The sequence below is a fragment of the Paramormyrops kingsleyae genome, chromosome 17 (genome assembly GCF_048594095.1).
Source record: "Paramormyrops kingsleyae isolate MSU_618 chromosome 17, PKINGS_0.4, whole genome shotgun sequence".
NCBI lineage: Eukaryota > Metazoa > Chordata > Actinopteri > Osteoglossiformes > Mormyridae > Paramormyrops > Paramormyrops kingsleyae.
Genome location: NC_132813.1, coordinates 13,788,997 through 13,812,841, shown reverse-complemented (window position 1 = coordinate 13,812,841; position 23,845 = coordinate 13,788,997). Strand labels below are relative to the sequence as shown.

General features: G+C 46.6%; 2 protein-coding genes across 7 annotated transcripts; one reads left to right on the top strand and one right to left on the bottom strand.

The window, feature by feature from the left end:
- Positions 1–1,070: 1,070 nt before the first annotated feature.
- On the top strand, positions 1,071–20,221 carry tmem91 (transmembrane protein 91). 6 transcript variants are annotated; one of them, XM_072701330.1, is made up of 7 exons: positions 1,071–1,278; positions 5,162–5,443; positions 9,931–10,083; positions 10,533–10,584; positions 10,763–12,125; positions 15,588–15,734; positions 16,716–20,221. In XM_072701330.1, exons 5-7 carry the CDS (start codon positions 11,730–11,732, stop codon positions 16,869–16,871), a joined length of 699 nt encoding a protein of 232 aa, XP_072557431.1. In that variant the 5' UTR covers positions 1,071–1,278; positions 5,162–5,443; positions 9,931–10,083; positions 10,533–10,584; positions 10,763–11,729; the 3' UTR covers positions 16,872–20,221. The 6 variants fall into 6 exon arrangements, with proteins under 6 accessions (XP_072557431.1, XP_023662957.1, XP_023662959.1 ...); XM_023807189.2 differs by lacking the exons at positions 1,071–1,278; positions 5,162–5,443 and adding an exon at positions 5,538–5,575; XM_023807191.2 differs by lacking the exons at positions 1,071–1,278; positions 5,162–5,443 and adding an exon at positions 5,991–6,476.
- Positions 18,682–23,528, bottom strand: exosc5 (exosome component 5). Its single transcript, XM_023807193.2, has 6 exons — positions 23,070–23,528; positions 22,754–22,867; positions 20,020–20,141; positions 19,727–19,867; positions 19,384–19,473; positions 18,682–18,859 (listed from the first exon to the last, which is right to left on the bottom strand). The coding sequence occupies exons 1-6, from the start codon at positions 23,200–23,202 to the stop codon at positions 18,764–18,766; spliced, it is 696 nt and encodes a 231-aa protein (XP_023662961.1). The 5' UTR covers positions 23,203–23,528; the 3' UTR covers positions 18,682–18,763.
- Between the last annotated feature and the right edge of the window lie 317 nt (positions 23,529–23,845).

The window sequence follows — 23,845 nt, the reverse complement described above, 5'->3', positions numbered from 1 at the left end:
TCTTAAGTTTTTCCAACAATATTCTTGCTGCAGTTTCTTAATTGTATCCATTTGGTAACATTTCATATATGATATAGTGGGGTGGCAGAGTGGCCTAGTGTGCAGCATCTTTGCTTCACGCCTTTAGGATTGGCGGTTTGAATCTTGCCTCTGCTCTCTGTGTGTAGAGTTTGCATGTTCTCATGTGAAGCAGGTTTTCCTGCCACAGCACAAAGACATTCAGTTACGCTAATGGTGTCTGTGGGTGTGTGTGACTGTTTGTGTATATGCATTATGCACCCTGCAATGGACTGGCACCCCATACAGGATGTACCCCAGCCTTGTGTCCTGCGCTGCCTGGCATGGTCTCCAGGCCCCACCTTGTCCCCCAATACACATGGATGGATCTCTCATGTGTATTGATTTAAAACATTTACTCAGGAACTTGTTGCAGATTCCCATGTGATTTCTGAGTGCCATATCTTCTAATACATTTATGTTTACAAGCTGCGGTTCCAGGCTGCTAAATTACAAAAGCACCATGAAATAACACAAACACACACAAAAAGCACAAACACTCACTACTCACCTACCCGCCCCAATGCACTTTTTCCCGTCTTTGCTGTGGTGATGCCGCTTCTAGCAGTGATTGTGCTGAGCAGAGATTCTGGCCCAGCATCTCATTTGACGGCTCATTGAAACCCTGTTATTTCGGAGACGGGAATAAATGAATAGCTATCGAGGCGAAGCGGCTGTCAAGCTCACGCTGCCCCCCCCCCCTGCCTTCCTGCTGCCTTTTTATCTCTTTCTTGTCTCCTTGCCACCACCTGCATAAACCCAAAGAGAGGAGTGCATTATCGGTATTTAAGACTTTAACAACATCAACAACCAACAGCTTGTCTCACTTGGAAGGGATGGCCTCTTTTCAGTGTAAGCAAATGAAATTAAATCTGTCATCATATGGCTTTTTAGAGTCCGCGTACTTTACTTTGGGGGCAGGGGAGGGGGGGGGGGGACTTGAATCAAAAATAAATGTGTGTGGATGGGGAATCCAAGTGACTCAGCAAAGCCAATCACTGCAGATTCCACCTACTGTGTCAGAGTAGGACCAATCACAGAGCTGGAGAAGGGTTCATTTTTAACACAGTGAGAGGGAAGTTAAGTGTACTGTAGGGCAGGGGACTGGACCACCGTTCCTGTTAGAGTCCACAAGCTCAGGGCTCCATGTGTTTGAAATGCTGGCCTTTAAGTATTAAACAGCAAACCTCACTGACAGCCACAGACAATCTGTTGTGTCAGGTAAGTGGATGGGAAATCTTTCCCAAATGTGATTTTCCAGAAGAGCAGCGTTTAATTATTAACAGGCAGAAGAACAACAGGAGCCCACGGGCCGTCCTCTCGTGATCGATGGCCAGGCTGCCTTTAAGGCAGTGTTGTTCATCTGGATCAGGCCAGTCCCAGAACCTTTAGCATCGACAGGGAAGTGTTTTCACAAATTGGAAAATGCTGGAAAATGACATGTCCTGCAGGAACGACCGACAACTTTAACCGTGACACAGCACATGTTGGTTTACCGTAATCTGGCCAGAGTGTATCAAAATATCGGTTGTATTTTTAGAATATTTCCCTGACTATTAAAATTCCTTTCTTCTCATCTGCTGTTGTGTATCATGTAAACAAACTATGCGCTGTGATGTTCAGAAATAACTCGTACTCTGTTTTTGCTGGTGTGGTGTACCCAGATATTCTCTAGCTGCTAATGCTACAGAACTCCGCTAATGGGAGTCGTCATGAGAAGAGAAATAAACAAATAAACAGGCTTCCCCTTCTTCCTCTCCTGTGTAGCCTCCCCCACCTTTGCTCTCATTCACAGTAATGAATAATTGAGAGGCCATTTCTACCCTGTTTCTCTGGTGTTTCCCGCCTGGCTGCCTTCTCTACTTGCCTTCATAAATCACAGAGGCCTTTAGGATAAAACGCCCACTGTCCCAGGTCAGGGCTGGCCAAGGGCAAGCCAGAACTACCCCCCCCTGCCCCTTTGTGAGATCCCTAGTTCCCTCCACTCCTTAGTTCTGTAACCCTTATTCACTTGTGTATCTTAACATCAGTTTGAATCCAAAGAAATATGAACACAAACCAGTTCTGCAGCTCCATGCAACTCAAAAATGACTGACTATCAGGTCCCCACACCCCCATCTGTCGGGAGCACCATTCCGCCCCAGCCTCCTCTTTCTCCGCAGCTTTCTTGTGCCAGAGCAAAGTTAGCGCTGCAGAGGTGACGTCAGCATTCCCCCACCCCCCACACGCTCACCCCAGCAGCCTGCCTTAACTCTCCTCCTTGAGAAGCACAGTTCAGGACAGCACAAAAATGCACGTATATGTATATGTGTTTGTGGAGGAGGGTTGGATTGCATGGAAAATGGCCCTCTCAATTCACTTTCATTAATCTGCTCAGAGTCTCCCTGCTTCCCTTTCTTTCTCTTTTTCTATCCCGCGCTTTGTCTTTTCTTCCCTGTCCTCCCCGAGTCCTCCAGAGACAAACCAAACGGCAATTATTCTTAATCGACCTCCATTAATACACCCCCACCCCTCAACCTCTCCATGGTTCTGGTTATTTAATCACTTTAATTGCCAGAAAAAATAAATATATAACTAACAGTTTCCCTACCATATAGTGGCTTGGGGGGCGGGGAGGCTCAGCTCGTGGCTGTAACCCCTTTAAATGACTGCTTCAGCGCTTATTACATTACTTGCTCACATGTCTTTAAAGGAATTGGATTCTTGGGGGGAAAAAACCCTGGATTCATGTGAATGTGAGTGGTGCAAGCTGCAGGCTTCGGAGTCTGTTGGTCCATGTTTTTCTCCTGTTTATTAATCCTTTGCGCTGCTCCTAGTGCTGTCCTCATGTCTTGATTTTTACCCTGAAAACCTTGTGGCTGAAAACCATCGTGCATGTGCTGCATACTGCCCAAGTCCATGCCTCAATAGTGCCTTACAAGCCTTACATTCTGTGCAAACTCACTGAATATGCCTCGTTATGCACACTGCCCTGTAGCTCCATGCTACTGTACATGTCCTTTATAATCATTGGTTTGACTCCACCGGCAATGGCAACGTTCTGTGTCCCTTTAACCCATTTTTACAGTGAGGCAGGAGCACCATACACTTCCCCGGAAGGAGGCTCTTTGGCAAACATCTGGCACGAAGAAGGTGCTAATGGGCTGTCACAAGTGTCTAATGAGTTGGCCTAATTAAGGAGCAATCCAGGATGTTGCAGGCGTCTGACTCATCCTGTACTCTTCATTTAACTGGGGCACCTGACAGCTCAGTGTAGGGGAAACAACCACAGTTGGGTTTGCTGGGATTATTTAGTAAACAAGTCATTTTCTGTGGCCGTGGTTCCGCTTCATCGCCTGGGGAGGCAAACACATCGCTTTGTGGACCTCCCGCCCTCACTGCTCACCCATCTTCTCGCCCTTCCAGGTGCATCTCCTTCCAGAGTGTCTCCTACTCACTCTGATTCCTCTGTCAGTCCTCCTTCTCCTTCAGCTGTGCCTAAAAGGGAACTCCCTTTCTTTGTGGTTTTGACACCCCTGGAGTATTCCGTCAACCAGGCATCATCCACCTTTTGGTTCTGAGTCCATGTCCTGGGCCACAGAAGCACCTTAATGAAAATGTGTCACAAATATGGAAGCCATTTCTGTCACGAATCAATACTATCATTCCAGCTTATGTGACAAGAGGCTGTGACTTTTGTACCTCTCTTGAGAGACATGGAGATGTAAAACTATAGTTATGCAGTAGATGTGTTACTGCTCAGCAAGACAGGAGTAAGACTATGAATGACTGAACCAGTAGATGTGCCAGCACCGGTGATGTGTGCCTGGATGTATGATAGATGTGTCACTAGACAACCACAGGAAAGGACAGATGAGCCAGGCCATACTGGATTGTTTGGGCCGTCTATGGACTCGAAGTATGTGAGCGAGTGTAACTGTCCAACTGTTCATTTCCAAGAATGGTCTCTCTGATGTTCTGAGGAACATTCGGATGTAGCCTTGCACTGGCATATGATAGATGTCAGACTGACGATTCTGTTAGTCAAGAAATTTACCTGGAAATGTTGCAAGCACCATGGGCAGAACAGTGATGGCAAGAGTCTTTGAAACTCCCTTTTCGGTAAACTCACTGACTGTATACAATAACCCCATTCATTACCAGCTCCTGAGGCTTGTTTCTCTCCTTATGGTTTAGTTTTAAATTTCCAGTTGGCTACCTATGATGTGTATTGACATTGTTTCGGTACTACCTGTTTTGTTTCAGTATTTGTTAGTGTTAAGAACTGTGATGATAATTCTGAAAAAATATGTCCATACGTCTGTGCGTGTCCCCAGTGTTGTATCTTCAACCCCGAGAGTGAGTACTTAATCCTCGATTAACTCTTGACTCTGTAATCCACTTTGAAAGAGTATAGTAAAGTCATTAGCATGAGGAGTTCTGGGCATTGTGTTTCTCTTGTGCCGCTGCAGCCTACCTGCTTCATCGCTCGCCCCAGTCTCCCTGGATGAAATCCAGCACCTCCTGATCTCAGCAAGCCGGCTCAGGGTTATGCACATTGATTCAAATTTTACAAAACCAGAATTTTGCTGCTCAATGGCTGATGGTCGTAGCCCAATCAAACCTTTACATATTTGCTCACAAAGTCACTGTCTGAAAGTGATTATTGATTAAGGTACATCTTATGCTGGCAGTCCCACATTATGGTGAACATCCAGATGGAATCATGTACCAGAATTGTTGGGGCAAGCTGGATACCTTGGGGGTCCAAGGATTTATAAATCGGAGGGGGAGACATTTTAGAAGGGTAAACAGAGGTGTAGTTAGAAATTCTAGGCCCCCTCCTTCCTGAATTTATGTATAATTTCACGTATTCTGGGCCCCCTGTAGAGTGCTGGGTGCCCTGATTCTGCCAGGGTACTGTATGTGCTCCCTCCGATGCCCCTGAGTATCTGTGAGTGTCAGAATCCCATGGAATGGCCAGCACTACAGTGATTGCTGCTTCACTGCTCCTGTGGGGGGCGGCTGTGCATTCAGTCCCTGCACCACCATTCCGGAGGTGCCCCATGCTAGTCCTCCCCCCCACCACCTTCATCACATCTCCTCCGTCCCTCCCTCTCTCCAGATCCAGCCTCCCGGGTGTATCGATCTGCGCTTGTCAACGGGCTGGATAGAGACGGACAAATGGAGGCGAAGAAAGACAAATGCAACTCAGCCAGCTGGAAAAAAGAGATGGGGGGTGGGCACAGCTGGATAAAGAGGACGGGAGACAAAGGAGGGGCATGGAGAATGGGTACACGAGCAAGAACAACAGTCACGCCTCAGAAAAACTCTGCTGCCCCCCGGTGACTGTCGTCGCTCCCATACTGTCTGTTAAACACTCATTCTGCAGCCTGTATCCCTGCTGGTATGTGTGTTGTGGGCCATGAGATGTCCCCATAAAGACATTTTATCATGGAGAAGGAGAGAGGGGCTGGTGAAACTGAAGAGCTACAGCCAAGGTCGTGCATCTAGCACTGCTAGCACTGTTTGTTATTAGGTATGAGTCTGCAAGCAGGAAGTAATTGGGTCACACGGGTCGTGTGGAGACGAGGAGCTTAAGAACACGCTGTCTGGGCACCATGAACGCAATCAGGAGAGTGTCCACATGCACAAACACCCCCCTCCATGCAGGGAATATGTCTGGGGACAGGGAGGGGGGGTTAGCTTGCTGCTCAGAGAGGATGCAGGCCAGATGCAGGGCATGACTGTGGCGCATGTCATCGTCACATTTGTAATAGAGAGGCTTACCTGGTGAGTGAGGGGAGCCTTCCAATCATGGAATCCAACAGAACTTAGGACCGTGTGGATGAGTAGCAGGAGAGCGACACAAGCGAGAAAAGGGAAGAGAGAGAGAGGTAGGGGACTTGGGGGGCGGGGGCTGGGGGGGGGGCAGGAGAGGCTGGGGATAAAGGCGGATGCAAGAGCAGCACCAGTACATACTTCGAAAGTCATCGAAAAGTGGGTCCTTACAGGATAGACTGAAGCCAGCAGTGCTGATGTAAATAGTCAGCTTTGACTGGATCATGCAGCTACACCATGCCTAACACCTAGACCCTGTGAGAAGGAAGAGCAGAGGGGGGAGGAGCGGAGAATTTCAGAAGTACCTGCATCAGCAAATCGTGCAGCCTGCATTTGTACATGTGCATGATCAATGTGAGAATGTGTGTAAGACTCCCAGCGTGGGACGCGGAGTCGTTGTACTGACGAGCATGCTCACCCTGCGCCACTGAGCCGGAGGTCAAGGGACATTCCGTCTGAACCGCGGCTCCCTTCACAAAACCCACTGCTGGGCTGCCATTGGACAGTTCAGATTGGGAGGCTGGGCTCTACCCCCCCTTCCCATCCCATCCCACACTCGCTGAAAAGACTCAATCAGATTTAGAGTCCAAAGAGCACAGGTAGGTCTTCACTGGTTTATGTTCTAGCTGGATTCCTTTGCTGTCGTCCTTGGTGTTTTTACCATTCCGCTTTAGCCCTTTTGCAGACAGATGTAGCTGCTGAGATGAAATTGCAAAGGATTAATTAATTTCTCTCACCGCGTGAGGTACAATCATGCAATCAGGTCAGTATTTCTAGATAATACTGATTGAATAATTTACTGGTCAGCGCATGGGAAACAGAAGCGATTCAGGAAGCGTTTTGTTTTGGAGACTTTGTAATATTCGGAAATGAGTATGTGGCCGCTATTGTCTGGGGACTCTGTGTTTCGCTGAGTTAAATTAGGAGGGAATGCTGACATGGTTGATTCCCGCTCAGAGATGAATAGGCTGAAGTGGATGATAATGTCACCATCCCTGCTGCCCCATTGTTTGCACGAAATTCACAGTCCTTTCTGCAGGCAGGAGGATTTACTCTGTAGAATTGTGCTCACAGAGCTGAGCTGTTCGCTTGTGGTCCTTCTTGAGCTCAAACAGCTTTGCATTTTACTCCTATAGTGGTCGTCAAAGGCGTGAGCATTGTTTTGCTTGCGTATTCTCGACACAGCTTGGGTAAGCGGTCCCCTGCAGAGGGATATTTTAGCGTACGCAGATATGAGTCCAAAATAACAGCAGACCGACAGCCACACACAACCAGAGGACAGCAAACACACTTCCGCTGACAAAGCATGATCCTGATAGTGATTCTGCTGAGTGAGAGAGGGGAGCCCAGGATTGCGTGCTGAGAGACTGCTGCTGGCGTGATGTGTCCCCTCGCTGGGGATGACTGCACTGTGCACCTGGCATAACTCAGGGATACACACGCGCGCACGCACACACACACACACGCACGTGTAATGTGCCTCCCTCTAGTGTCAGATGCTCGTCTGGCACCCTCTGACAAAGGGCTACATATCACAGTCACGCACACACACACACACACACACAAACACACCACAGTCAAATGGCCCATTACGTGGGGGCTGACTTTTGCACTCAGCCTCGTGGGGGGAGTTACAAGCTCATGAGAAGGACGCAGAAGAGAGTGCACTGCACCTTAAGGTAGAAGAAATGAAGCACTTACAGTTGGGTCACACTGGGATGTCAAAGCATTTTATATTGAGGGTTTGAATCGCTTTCTTCTCCAAAAACACACACGCACATACTCACTCTGCTTAACAGAACTGTGGGATTACATTTTATTTAGCTCCAGTTTCTTTCATGTACCTAACCCCCCCATTCAAAAAAAAAGATTCTTGTCTTCAGAGCAGACTGAAGAAGTGCATTAAAATGTCATGCAGATATGTGTAAGTGCACTCAATCTGCATCCCAGAGGGCAGATAGCGCCTCCGTCTGGAGAGGAGGCCTTCTTTTGTGTGCTGGCAGATGACACAAAAAGGAGCGGAGGCTGGGATCAGCAGCTGCTGCCTCAGCTTTGGTGCCTTCCCCATGAAAAGGGGGCTGTCGTGACTGTCACGCCCCACCGGAGCCGCAAGGTTACATTTCACTGGCTGAGCAGGTGCGTGACCAGAGCAGAGTGTTCCAGAAATACACGCGGGACCCCAGCTGCATGGCGCTAAATGAGCACCGGGGGAAACCCATAGAGGAAAAAAGATAGAAAGACATGCTTGTACCTCGCACACACATGCAGACGTATACATAACACTTTGACGAGAGGCTCAATTCCATGAAGTGAGGCGAGCACTCCGCTCTCATTTGCATTTTATTTATTTAGCAGATGTTTTTGTTCAAAGTGACATACATTTTTTTTTGTGCGTCCCTGAAGTCCCTGGGGCAATTAGAGGTTACAGGCCTTGCTGACGGGCCCAACGGAGAAATCACTGTGCTGGCCACAGGATTTTAACCATTGACCTTGCCATCACCACACGCGACCTGCCTTGATGCCTGCTCTCTGTGACCACGTCCTCTGCAAGACCATCCATGTCTATAGTCGCACCTTTTGACAGAGCCTTTCACATGACTTCCTATGGTGGTCGGGTTTCTTTTTATCACCAACCTCTAAGCCGAAGCGTTCTCCAATACTAATAGTGTTTAAAAGCTAATCGGAAAGGTTGAGGAAAGACCGTACACTCTGAGCGGTGAGGATGAATAATGAAGACAGAGGGGTAACACAAGAGTGAGAGTGACAAGAGAGTGAGAGAGGTAGGGGGGGGGGGTTATGGTGGACTGGCAGAGGTGTGCAGTGCTCCAAGACCTGGGTGCTTTATACTTTATGACTCCTGCAGGAATCAGAAAGGCTGGCAAGCATACAGTGCAGCTGACAGAGAGGTTTTATGGTCAATGGCCAGGACAGTGCGCTGCTGAGACGGCTGTAATAAAGCTGAGTGCACCCCAACCCCCCCCCCCCCTCCACAAGAATGGATGTAGATTATAGGGGGGGGGGGTGTTTGGGGCCAGTGTTTAAAGATGCAGTGTGCTCGGGAGTAAATATGTGTGCCTGTTTATGTGTGGGCGCTGCAAGCGTCTTGCGTTTGTGTGCTTTGTATTGGGATTCTGATCCCAATCTGTCTTCTGCACCTGAATTTTAAGTCCAGCTCAGTTGTTCTGCACTGCCAGGCAGGTGCAGTGACCACAGGAATACAAGTAAAAGCAATAAACTGCGGTAACAGCTGGCATTCAGTGGTTTTGTGGTCTGTTTTGCATTCTTTAGCGCGGTCCTGCTGTACTCTGGGTCAGCCTGACTAAAGCTGGCCTTTTCTCATCAACCTCTCAGCTCAGTCCTTTGCCAGCCTACTTCAGAGCTTTTGATAATGACTCTTGGGTTTAGTTCTGGGCCTTTGTTCAGAGCAACATTACATTTCCTGCTGAATGAAAGTAAAGACTGGGAACCATGAGGCACCGTTTCTGTTGGTATATCTTGCCCATTCAGTTCCTTTCAAAATGGATTTGGAGTTAGGATTCGGATAGGTTTTGGGTAAAATATGATATTAGGCTTATGGTTAGGGAATTAGAATTAGGGTTAGGGGTATCTTTGGGGTTAGAGCTAGCTAGGGTTCAGGTTGGGGTTAGCATTTGGGGTGCGGCTGTCATTAGAGTTTGGTTAGCATTAGGTTTGGGGCTAGGGTTAGGGTTTGGGTTAGGTTTAGGGTTAGTGTCTCAGAATCCATGGTCCTTAGCACAGGTCTTCTCTCTCCTTTCTGTTCTCTCTGTAAAACAATGACTGATGTACCGTTTTATCTATCAGTTACACTTCTGATGTTTGCTAATGACACCATTGTTGTAGGGCTCATCTCTTTGAGATGAGTCCATGTATGGATGAGAGGTCACAGAACTGCCAGTTTGGTGTACTCAGAATAATTTGGTCCTAAACTGTTCAGACAAAAGGGATGATCATTAATTTTAGATGTCAGCCATCTCCACACTTGCCTCTTGTCTTAAGCAGTGCATCCGCTGACGTGGTAATACTGTTCTACAGATCATCATCTTCAGGATCCTCAAATGGGATGACAGCATCATCACCATACTGAAAAAAAGCACAACTGAGGATGTTACCTCTTCCAAAAGCTTCCTCAGACATTTCCAAGAAATAAAGCTGTTAGGGTTTTATAATTATTACATCAAATTACAGGTATGTATATCTTACACAAATTGCATATTCTTGTATGTTTGTTGTTGCTTTTACTGGCCTGTTATTTATTTGTATTACCTTGTAAATACCTGTATTCTATTACTACAATTCTTTTTTACTATGTGTCTGTTTTTACATGACATGTTATGTTGTGAAGTGTCTGGCCAGCAGCAGAAGAAATTACTCATAAAAAAGTGGTTCTGATTCTGCTTGCATTTGGGTTAGGGTTGAGGTTAGGGGAGACCTGCTTCAGCAGATGGTTAGCTGAGTAATTCAGTCCCTGTGAACTTAGAAATGTGGGAAATCATGGGGCTAGGTCCACTGTACCTCTGTTTGACCCGGATGTAAGGGTTCGAGGGGACTTGGGGCGACCGGCTGATTTTACCCACTGAGCAGATGAATGCTTTCCCATTCCATGCTACAGGACTAACTGTATTTTCTTCTTTCAGGGCGGATCTGAGAAGGGATTTTGCAGCATCACACCTGCACACCCACAGTGAGGTCAGTTGACCGTGTCTTTAGAGCCACACATCCATCCTGCTGAAAGAGCAGCACATAAACAGATTAGTGTTTCAAAGATCACCAACATTTAACCCTATTTAATTTTTCGCCTCGTAATTTCACATTTATATGCTGATCCCGCAAATTTAAACTCTCTCTGTTTTTCCACCTTCCTCAGCTGCTTCGTTCGGTTCATTGGCAGAAACTTTCAGAGTTGCACCATAATCACAACCAAGCGCACCACACTACAACGACCAGCAGGGGTCAACCACCTGTGGTGGGCTGATGGCTGTGATGCATCTCCTCCTGCTCCGGGTTTTGACCCTCATCATTCAATAGGGCGGCAGCTGGCTGAAAGGCCCATCAACACCTCAGCTGGCCTTGACAGACAGCTCCACTCTGGGAAATTAAAAACACACATCCCACAGGAGAAACAGCACAGCAAGACCCAATCAGACAGTCATAAATCACTGTGAAGGGAGTGTGATTCACTTATGATGGCTGACTCTGTGAAGGAGAGTGCAGAGCTAACAGGATGGGACAGCCTCCATGTAAATTCAGAAGAGGGCCAAATCACAAAACGTAATTAAAAAAAAATCCTGTAACATGTTTTTCTATACTGATCAATGGTCTCTCTCTTTGTTGTCCACATGTCACTTATGTATTTTCCTCTCTCTAGTGTTGCTTGTTAAAATCCCCCATATCTAGGCCTTATTTTAACAGTTAATATTCCTGCAGTCACACTTTACTCTGCTTGATAAATGAAGTATAAAAGTGAAGCTTTCATTTGAAAGATGAATGGACGGTGAACAGCGTGTGCCTGCTCTGAAGCCAGAGAGCCTCAGTAGACACATTTTAGGATACACTGGCTTGAGAAAGAATTGGAGAAGCGCTGAGGACTTAAAGCAGCAAACATCTCTGAAGGAACTCTTAGCCTGACAGATTTGTGCTTTTCATTGTGGACAGAACACTGGCTCTGTCAGCTAGGGAACGAAAGCAAAGTGGGAATATCCTGGATGGTTACTGTGCTTTTTTAGTGGCATTGTGTTAAGTCTCCAGAAGTCTCCGTGCGGACTGGTGCCCAAACATAAGACATTGCCGGTTAATGGTAGAAAAGGCTTGCTTGTGTTTAGTTGTGAAACACGATGGAGAGCCTGGGGGAGCTAGAGTATCCCCTGCTGGGCAGCAGCCCCAAGCATGGCCCTAACGGACTGCTCAAGGGAATTTTGGCAAGGAACGAAGAGGACGGTATACTGCCTCCACTGGCTTGGAGGGATTATTGCGCTCCACCTGAGTTTCACCAGCCGCAGTTCCTGGACCCATGCTCCCTTCAGAACATGCCTGAGCCCTTCTATACAGCAGGCCCGCTGTGGGGTGGTGCCGATTCTCTCGCCATGCATAACAAGGACTACCTGGAGACCACCTTTATGGACATTAATCCAGGGTTCCAGCTGGACAGGAAAATCCTGGGGGGTGCAAGGGATAGCCATAGCGTGTCTTACAGCATGGAGGATGAGGAGGACCTGCTGCCAGACTATGAGGTATGTTTGCATACAGATGCCAAGGTAAATTCACACAGACAGACATGTACACGCTGACAAGCACTGAATTGAATTTTCATATATACAGTACCAGTCAAAAGTATGGACACACCCACCTATAGAAAGGTTTCTTTGTACTATTATCTACATTTTAGAATAATTATAAAAACATCAAAGCCATAAAATGACATATATGGAATTAAGCACTGGCTAAAAAAGTATTCAAAAAAACTAATTTATTCATGGGGGCAGCTCTGTGGGGTTGGACTCAGAAGGTTCTCAGTTTAAATCCTGTGATCAGCAGAGTGACGCCACCATTGGGCCCTTGACCAAGGCCCTTAACCCCAATTGCTCCAGGGACTGGCTGACCCTACTGTCTCATGAGGTGGCCTCCTGTGATGCTTTTCCAGTTGTCGTGAAGGAGGTCCCACATGTATGCTGAGCACTCACTGCTCGCTTTTCCTACACTCTCTGATCAAACGCCTCCAAAACCATTTCTACTGTGTTTAGGTCAGGTAGCCAGGTCATGTGATGCAACACTCACTCATCCTACTTTGTAGGCAGCTTGGCACATCCAGACCAGGGGTATTTCTAGCTATTGAAAAGACCAGGGGGTAAGTCAAGCTTACCTGTATAGACCAGGGCCTAAGTCGGGTTTACCTGAAAAGACCAGGGGCTAAGTCGGGTTTACCTGAAAAGACCAGGGGCTAAGTCGGGTTTACCTGAAAAGACCAGGGGTTAAGTCGGGTTTACCTGAAAAGACCAGGGGCTAAGTCGGGTTTACCTGAAAAGACCAGGGGCTAAGTCAGGTTTACCTGGCATCGGGGCTAAAATACTCAGGGCTTGGCTTAAAAAAAACTTGGGGCTGCAGCTCCAAGTGATCAGACATAACGATGCCCATGGTCCAGACTCTTGACTGGTACTGTAGTTACTACAGTGAGAGCTGTGTGGCAGGTGCAGCTGGCTAAGTACTGAACTGAAGAGGAAGCAGGGACCATGGAGGGATGGGGTTGATGAAGGAGCCGAGCTGGAGCTGGGGGAGGGGGCAAGCAGAGGCCACATGGACTTGGTGGTGTGACTAAAAGTGGAGGCAGCTGGCATACTGGGAACGGAAGCAGCCGTCCCTATTGCAACTGAACACTTTGCTCCGAGCCATAAATACCAATGACGAGGGAATGTAAAAAAATACATAAAAGCCCCCCATCACTTGGAGACTTCAGTGTCTCACCTCATTTCATCCCCATTACTACATCAGAATCAGTTTGAACAGCAAAGGGTTAAACCCTGGGACAATTTAGGGTGCTCTGCCTTTGAAGGGGGTACTTAACATCCTGCATGCCCTTGGGCAAATTAATTGAAACAATTTCAACATATCAACATTTCAATGTAGAATATGACCTCCTGGGTTTTTTTGTAGCATTTGGATGTGATTTGGCATTGAATCCAATGATTTCGAGAGTCTTTGATAATCTTGGTGTTCCGGTACCATACTTGAATTAATGCCTGAATAAGCTTTTCTTTTGTGACACAGTCCATTGCACAAAGGTGCTGCTTGCAGATTGACCGCAGATTCTCTATAGGGTTTAAATCCAGAGAGTTTCCAAGCTAGTCAAATGCCTTGATTGTTGATGAAATTCTTCCCCATTTTCAACATATGGTGCAGGGCCAGATCATGCTGAAAGATGCCTGACCCTTCAGGAAATGTAACAGTGATGAAATTTCCTACATATGATGATGTAACCGCAACACATTGAAAAAGTGACTAATGAATGCATATTGTTGGCTTTCTGGAATGAAACTGAAAATAGATTGTGAAAAAATCACTACTTGTTTCAATTAATTTGCACAAGGGTGTGTGATACGTCTAATGAATGCCAAGATACTAATCATGGTTAATTATTGGGTAGTGATTGATTAATTGAAAATAAATATCCACTGTGTTTTGCATTTCCTGATGCACCTACAGAAGGATGTTCTGCAGTAATCTGTATCTGTGCAAATTAGGGTTATTGATTGTATGCGGCATATTTGGATTAATTATGACTGCAGTTTGGTTTGCACATGTGAATTTTTCTGCAGTTAAACAGCTTCCAGCAAGGTGAGAAGCAGTGTCTCACCCTTCCCAAGTCCCCATGTGGGGGGTGACGCTGTTGGGTTATTCTCTGCTCCAGTTTTACCCACAATGTTGAGGGTGTGCAGAGCATGGACGGGTTAGCACCCATTTTCAGCACGTTGTGTCAGAAAATGCAGCAGGGAGGAAAGAAAGCTAACTGCAGACAACATGAAACTCACCCTGATCAAGAACATACAAGTTACAGCTTGCCCGAATGCCATAAATATATACTCATCTGGTGCTGTTCTGATTAACATTTTCATATTCAGCAGATGCTTTTTATGTAAAGCAACTTAAAATTGAGAGCAGGGGCGGCCAGTCCCTGAAGCAATGGGGGTTAATGGCCTTGCTCAAGGGCCCAGTGGTGAGATCACTCTGCTGACCATGGGATTTGAACCAATGACCTTCTGAACATTAGCACACTGTCCTAACCCACTGAGCCACACACCACCCTCTATAAATAAAGATGAGGGCAATGATGACAAGAGTGTGGGAGAGTCTCATGGTCATGGCTGGCCTCCCGACTGCTCAACAAGCTACCCCCTCCCCAGAGGTGCAAACTGTAGACAGAGATAAGTCACAAAAACAGCAGTGATGTTTCCCTGTGCAAATGACCGTTTGAACACAAGGACTTACCTACCATTATGCAGTGAAATTCATTTGTACACAACAAATTGTGGTCACTGCAGAGCTTTTATCTTAATGCCCTGGAAGAGTGATACTTCTGTGGGGGGTCCCTCAGAAGCACTGGTCGTGACTGGACAGCGGATGGTGATTGGCCAGTGGGCAGCATGTGGGGCTCATGTGTAGTGTGACTGGTGTATCTTGCTTCACTGTGTGTTGGGTGCTCGATCATTTTACTCAGAGACATATTAAGCAGCAGATTGCACAGACACCACTGTGCATCACACCAGGCCCTAACAGCACTGCGGCAGCCAGGTCTTCACTGCAGGTTCCCAGGAGCTAATTTGTTTTGATTCAATCTAGCATTTCCAAGGGGGAAACAGTTTATTCACTGCAATCAGAAAATGTCCACAAAAATACGACTATTTCACAGTGTGAGGGACTGTCCTTTTTCCTTTAGCCCAGTGTTTCCCAACTCAGTCCTTGGAGACCCACAGACTGTCCACGTTTTTGCTCCCTCCCAGTTCCCTACCGGAGCAAAAATGTGGACTGTGTGTGGGTCCCTGAGGACTGGGTTGGGAAACACTGCTTTGGAGAATTTATATACTGGATTTTACCAGACCAGTCCCCTGGCATGAAAGCATGTGGATTTCTTGTAAGCACAGTTGCCATATTATTCTGAAGATGACTGACGGCCGGCATCCTCTTCCTGCCTTGACCCCCAGGACTCCTCCAGTGAGGACTACAGTGACACGGAGAGCCAGAGCAGCTTCTCCCTGATGATCCCGCAGGACCACCTGGGTCTCGCCTTCTTCTCCATGCTGTGCTGCTTCTGGCCCCTGGGGATCGCAGCCTTCTACCTTTCCCAGAAGGTAATGAGGTGCACAAGGGGGCAAACAACAGGGGGGGGCTCCCGCAAATCAGGCAACAGTCTCCACAGGGGTTGTCACTGATGCCGAGGTGAGAAAGGTCTCTGCAGGGGAGGACAATGCTGCAAAAACTGCAAGACCCAAGACAGGGTGATAATTAGCTTCCTGCTAAAATCACTTTATCGAACCAGTGTGGCCATTTTCCCCCTGTTGGTAAAACACTATCCTCCCCTTGATTACGGTAAGCAATGAAATGATCAGTTTGCGCAGAACTATGCGACAGCTGATAATTTAGGATATCAATTGGTATGGAATTATAGACTATATTTTATAAGGGATTACAGGGATGTTCACTGGATTATGGCCAGAGCAGTGGAATGGTCCAAGATACATAATGAAAAATGGCTTCCCATGTGACAGGTCTGGACCAATCAGAGATGAGTCCCTCACTTATCCATCAAGGACAAAGGCAGGCCCAGTGGTTCAGTGTGAGACAGAACTGGTTCTCTCTCTCTCTCCCTTGTTCAGAAATGTAGTTTCGTTGTGTAGACCTCAGTCACATGATCACTTGTAATTGCAGCAATATGAACAGATGGCTTTCGCCTCCTTTCTGCTTGTCCTTTGTGTGTATCCTGTATTCATCGCAGTGGCTGTTTAAACAGCATGGTTCTTTTAACACCAGCAATCTTTGTCGAGGTTTAATTGGGAAAATCTTGGGTGGAAAAATAGGAGAATGATCAACAATGGGTGAGGTGAAAAAAGTGGAAAATGGAAAGAGGAATAGGAGGAAGTACAGGGCAGAAGATAGCTGGGGCTGAGTAAAGATGTCATGGATAAGAGAACATACCAGAATCCAGTAGTAAAATTACCGGTCATAAGTAGGGTTCACAATACTGCCACCTAGTGGTCAATGTTGTGGAGCGTAACAAGGTAGGCTGCCAGTAAATGTCCACATGGTCACATTTCCTCTCTTCCTGCCCACAGACCAACAAGGCAGCCGCTCAGGGGGACTTCCAGGCTGCCAGCTCCGCCTCCCGCCAGGCACTTTGGCTTTCTGTACTCGCCATCATCTTCGGCATCCTCACATACATATGTGCTGCCACCGCCCTCATCTCCTACCTGTCTGGGAAGCCACCTTAGATACCACTTACCCCCTTTCCCCATCCCGGCTCACCCCCCACACTCCCAGCCTGGCACTTCCTTTAATAACACACACACCCCCCCCCCCCGAATATACCTGGTTAGAGTATGACGGATTTGAACCTGGGAGCAAACAGAAGAGCACTGATGCATGATTTGTGCTGCCACCTCTTCTCCTGCTTTCAAAATTTCCATCACGGTAATCACTATGGACAGCAGCGTTTGCTATACCACGGTAACCACATGGCTGCCTGCCTGTGGTTCAACCTGGCGACGGTGGGCTTGACGAGGACGACAGTACGGACCACACGTTGAGGCGGGGACATGTCACAGCGATAGCATGGATCTCCCCCCCCCCCTTACAAGAAGGCAGACACCCTAGAGTGATAAAAGCGTGAGCATCCTAAGACCAGCGTGGATCTGTCAGCGGCACGTAGCATGAGAATCCAAACAGGCCGCATCACGTAGCTAAACCCTCGCCGGAGAGGCAGTGTGACAGGGACGCGAGGGTGACATGGAGCTGGCAGAACGAGGCTGCCAGCCGGCTGCAATGGCACAGGAGCCAGCCACTAATCCCCCAGCACTGGGATCACACATTAAGGAGTGCCAGGAATGTCACGCTAATGATAAGCTCTTACTGGGATTAGAAAAACTGGAACCTAATTAAAAGCAGATTTCTTTGAGAGCAGGAGCTGAAGAGAGACATGGGAATCTTTCCTGCCTCTTGAATCTGAATGTTTAAACGTTGTGCTATACGTGGGTCTCACTTGCGAAGGTCCTGCCCTCCTTCACGTCCAGTCCTGAGAGTAATTTCTATCAGCTGTAGAATCCAAATTGACTTTTTGCATAATAGCTTAATCACTGGGGGACAGGACCTTCTGTGCCCAGCTGCCTGAGTGGGGCCTGCGAGCGCCTGGCCACATGCGGACTCAGATGGCAGGGCTCACGGTCAGCCGGCGTCAGCGTGACCCCGCCGTCACCAGGTGGTCCGTGCCTCATTCCACCAGCTCTCTTCTGAACTGTCACTTCAGGTATGTAGCTACGTGACTGGATTCCTGCCTGCGGTGGAGTTTGGAACTCAAGAAGTCCCACAAAGGGAGTAGCTGACGTTTCTGTGGGGACTGTGCCTCCCTTAGCTGCAGCTTAGGGCCACGATTCAGGTGTTTTTTTTTTTTGTTTGTTTGTTTTTTTTTTTTTTAAACACGAAATTGTAAAATCTGTACCTAACATTTACAGCTCCAAGAGTTTCGATGCTTTATTTATACTCGTCTCTCCAGAGAAAATGTGTTTAGTGCTCAAGACTAGCATTGCTGTATTAACACTAAATGTTAGACACGCAATCATGCAGGAATAAAGGTCAGTCAAATCCAGCAGCTCTGCCCGATACCATCCTGAGGGCTCGGAGTCACACGAACACCTTATTGTCCTCAGGCAGCTGACAGCGCTCTGTAACATCTCTCTGGACAGAGATACCAGCTTGGAGGCCCACTATCGCTTCCCAGACACAACCATTGTATGAAGGGTAAAGGGACTCTTCATGTGATCACACCTCTCCACAGGAATGACAGCCCAAGTCACACGTCCTGCTGCATCTGAACTGTGCCTCAGGAGAAAGGCATCTGACATATATACCTACAATTTAGCACTCACACTCAGACTGAAAAGAACAGACCATCTACCTGCTCAAAAAAAAAGCATGTTAAAAAAAATTAATAAAAGTATCTTGAAAAGATTGCAAATAGGAAAACTGTCAAGCCCAAGAAAGCCCTGTGTTCCACGTCTTCTCCGTGTGAAGGAATGACTGCAGCACTCTTATTCAGCTGGTATTTTATTAAAGAAAACGAAGAACAAGCACAGCAAAAGCAGGCAAAGGGGCTGGAGAGAAAAATAAATCAGAGTGTCTTTGAGTACCGTCTTCGGACAGAGTCTCTGTAAAACTGAAAGATCTCCTCCGACGCCCTCTGGCTGAGTGCTACACACTGCTGCAGCTGCAGAAGGACATGGAACAGCATGAAATACTTCAACAACCACGTCGGTGGCCTGACAGCAGAGCGCTGAAGGCCAGCTGGCAAACAGACACGCACACACACAGTTCATGGAGCTCTATCGTTATGGGGACTCTGTTTACTTCTATGGGCATAATCCTAATTCTAACTATAATAACCTTAACCCCTACCCAGCCCTAACCTTAACCATAAGTAACCAAACAAAATACTTTTTGGCATTTTTAGTTACATTGCATTTAGAGATTTAATAAAATTGAGGTTTATATTGTGGGGACCTGAAAAATGTTGCCATAAGCTAAACAGGTTTTACTAAATTTTTGGAACATTTGTTCTCCACAAGCGAGCAGGCATGCATGCATGCACGCACACACACACACATGCACGCACACACACATGCACGCACACACTCCATACCTGAGCCATAGCCACCGAGCACTAGTCAAATTTCTCATACAGTTCGTAAGAGAAGAGCTTCACTGTTTATAAAGATTACAAAGCTTACAAACCTCATTAACTGAAAAAGATCCTCTGGTCGATGACATCATCACCCTGCGTTCTGCGCTGTCAATAGCAAAGGTCATCAAGGCTCGGCTTTCCTGGTGTGTAGATAAATAAAGAGACTAATGACAACAATAATTTGTCTGAATACACCCTAATACCTAACTGAAATATCATAGGTAATCAGTTAAAATGTATCCTGAGAGGGCACTGTCACCCCGACCTCACCCAAAAGTGAATTACAACACCCTAAAAAGACACACCCTGCTCATTTTACATGAGAAAGGGAATAACATTCTGAATGAAAAACATCGGGTAAGACCCCAGCGAGAGGGGACTGAGGTTGGGTACCTTCTCTTGCTGCGAGGTGGGGTCCGTCACGATGTGGCCATCCTGCTCAATGGCACATGTCACACCACAAAACAGGCAGGACATAGGCAGCCCAGCGTCCATCAGGGCCATGCAGGCAGCGTTCAGGCAGCAGGACAGCAGCTGAGGACCCGATAAGGAAGTGCAAAGAGTGGAGGGGGGTTAATGGACAAGGAAGGATGCACAGCAAAGGGTAGCAGGACCAGGTAGGAGAGCGTGTGCCGGGACCGGGGCAGGAGGGAGTCGAAGCGGCTCCGCCGCAGCACTAAGGATACTGAGCCGTCGTCATGGATTATCTGAAGAATGAGGGAGAGGGATGAGCGCGGATGGAGGGTTGACAAGAGGGCAGCTTCACAGGTCTGGCGGACGCAGTGCTCCTGTGCTCGCTCCCGCACACCTGAGACAAGGAGAGGGAAGGCCGACATCATTACTCAACAACGGTATAAGCGGCACTTACATAATCGGGGTTTAGATTTTTTTAAAAAAAGATGGCGTAAGGGTCATTAATGTGCAACACCTTCAACCAGCTGTATAAATGTGTGACATGCTAAATCTACACTATATAGACAAACGTACTGGGACACACCTCTTAATCACTGAATTCTGGTTTTTCCAATCAGACCCATTGCCACAGGTGTATAAAATCAAGCACCCAGTCATGCAGTCAGGTTTACAAACATTTGGGAAAGAATGGGTTGTTCTGAAGAGCTCAGTGACTTCAAGCGTGGTATCGTCATACCTTTGGAATAAGTCAGTTTGTGAAATTTCTTCCCTGCTAGATAGGGAAGGCGGTTCACCAGTGCCATAGTCATTACCGATGTGATTGTGCACTACGACATGGATTGCACTATACTGTTAATACATAACCCGATTTATGTGCATTGTGTGAATTTTCTATGAAACGCACTCTGACAGCAGGTCGTGATAGAAAACTATCAAATTCAAAATAGAGATTTTGTGTAATTATACAAACTAAATAAAAATAATCCAGTTACATATATATAGCAGCAAATTAAAAAGTAAAACATATTTGCTAAATCAGCATATATATGCACCACTGCCTTCATGCAAGGTGCATGTTAAAAGGCACAACTGCCAAATGAATGCATGGTGACTGTGAGCCAAAAGGAGCCTCTTAAGCACAGTAAAGGCTAATCAAGTTAAGAAAGGCTGGGAAAGAGGAATAAAGACATGAGTGGAATGTCACAACCAGCCAAGGCGTCGAGAGGAGAGATGTTCCATCCAAAAAAGGGGAGCACCTCTGTTATTCGGAACTGGATTAGTTTCAAATCATCTGACATGGAGAAAACTTCAGTATTATGCAAGCTACGTCACTGTTGTGATTGCACTGATGCATTGTTACCTCACCCTCCTTATTCACTTAAGGTTCTCTGGATAACACACCATTTAAACATTTTACGTCCCCCTTGCGGCTCTCCTTCTCCAAAGATACTAGATAAGCTGTAGGGTCTTTGCTCCCTCTGCTCTGAAATCCAAATGTCCGGGACATTGTATATAATCTGCGGGTGTCAGGAAGCCGCCATCAACACGCAGAAGATGGTTTCATTTGTGTGTTTTTGTGTTCCATGATAAAAATCGGCTCAAAGCTACCACATGACCACAAAGCTGCAATATCAAGATCTTCTGGCTCGTTGCAAAATAAATGACACAAATTGAAGATAGTATCTTTTGTACATGGAATGTATCATCAAAATATTTTTAATTACATAAAGGGTCAGGACATGCTACTCCTCCCAAAATTTGGAAAAAGGTAATACCTCGATACAATACCTTCACCATCTAAAAGTGAAAAATACGTTACCATATCTGGTCAAATCGTCCTCCCCTACTGCTAGATATTCCACGGTCAATTGTAAATGGTATTACTGCAAACTGGAAGCTTTTGGGAATAACAGAAAGTCAGCCATGAAGGGGCAGACCACAGAGAGTAACAGAGCGGGGTCGCTGAGTGTTGAGTCACATAGTACATAAAAGTCACCAACACTCTGTTGACACTAAAAATTCCAAACTTCCTGGAGGAGGGATAATGGTATGGGGTTGTTCTTCAGAGGTTGAGCTAAGCCCCTTAGTTCCAATGAAGAGAAATCTTAATGCTTCTGTGTTCCTGCATGACTGTGCCCCAGTGCAAAAAGCAAGGCCCCTAAACACATGATTGGGTGAGTTTCTTGGGAAAGAACTTCACTGGCCCACGGAGATTCCTGACCTCAACCCCATGAAACACCTTTGGGATGAACTAGAATGCAGATTGTGAGGCCTTCATGTCGAACATCAGTGCCTGACCTCACAAATGCGCGTCTGGATCAATGGGCAAAAATTCCCATATTACAGTCCAAAATCTTGTGGAAAGCCTTCCCAGAAGAGTGGCAGCTGTTATAGTTGCAAAGTGGGGACCAACTCCATATTAATGCCTTTGGATTTAGAATGGGATGTCATAAAAGTTCAGGTGGGTGTAATGGCCAGATGTCCCAATACTTTTATCCATATAGTGTACGTGCATCACTTTAGAGGAAAGTATCAGACAAGGGGTAATAGTCATAAAAGAGCAGGTACACCACAACAGCGGTTTGTAAAGAGCGTAAGACTGACGTACGGGGTTTGTAAAGAGCGTAAGACTGACGTACGGGGTTTGTAAAGAGCGTAAGACTGACGTACGGTATTGTAACTCAAAATCCTCCCAAGCCAGTGTCACTGTTTGATGAACAAGCGTTCCACCTAGTGGTGACTGCGAGTGATTACAAGCGATTTGTCTGTAGACGTAAAACTAAGGTAACAGCCTCCATAACAAAGCATGCATATGAATGTCACACTTAAATATGCTTTAAAACTAAATTTCATTGGGCTGGCTGGACTGCAGTTTATAAACTGGATAATCCCGAGTCGGTATAAGTTCCCTGTGCATTAATACAGCAGCGTTTTGAAACAGTCCTACCAGCACAGATAAAAGCACTGACTGAAAAAAACACGTTTATAGCTGGAGCGGCCGCTCACCTGACAGCCCAACTTTAGGCTGGATCATGACTTCCAGAGTTGCTCGATCATAGATCTCCTTGCTTATTTTCACTTCGGCTGGTCCATACACGCCCGCTAAAACGCTTGTATCTCCTGAACAACAGGTTTCGACACACAGAAGCATCGCACATCTGATGAGCACAGACCTTAGAAATACATAATAGCCAGATAATATTCGACAATTTTAACATTAAGGACCTGCATAACTACATTTCATGAACTCAATGAAAACATTACTGAAATGACCAGGCAGTCCATAAAAATAAAACAGGCAGACATACGGCACGGCACGTACCTTGAACAAAAGAAGAAGAGCCGTCGGGTCGGGACAGAAGACTCTGTTCGCAGCCAAATTTCCGTAAAGCTAAAACCGGGGACACTGCGACATCCATCATGCTACCCACATGAGTGTTTGGTCCGTCGCGCATATATGACGTTTCAACGCTTCTGGTTCGTCATCATCTCAAGTTCATCAAGTAGCATCATTTTCCGCAGCGTGATGCTGCAAGAGCAGAGCCGAATTCATTTCATGTTGTTGTTTATAACTATCTGTGTTTTAAATAAGGTGTCATTGCACTGGTTTACTTGCAGTTATGGTATGTAGCAAATGGTGTAAAATTGGAAATTACCGGTATGTTAATTAAAGATTTGCGCACACACACACCTAGACACATCATCAGTGATATAACCTGGAGTCATCGGGTATTTAAGTTCATTCAGCATCATGCTTCCTCTGCCAGGCGACCCAGCCATGGATGACCAGTCCCCGGTTTGTGTCTAGGTAGCCTGTATGGTCCACGGATCGCCTCTTTTGATCCACAGCCATCTTGATGCTTTCTCAGCGGCATCAGTGATAATATTCCTGATGGCTTTCCTATTGCGCAGTACCCTGCCCTGCAAAGCGACTGGCCGGCAAATCCTCGGCAACTGACCTCAATGGGGTAGCAACGGGTCTTCCATGTAAAATTGGAAATTACGTTAATTAAGGAAAAATATCGTTAAACCACATATTTTACGACATCGTTTTCAAAAAGCACGTACGCACATTAGTGATAAGCTTTCAGTAAACAT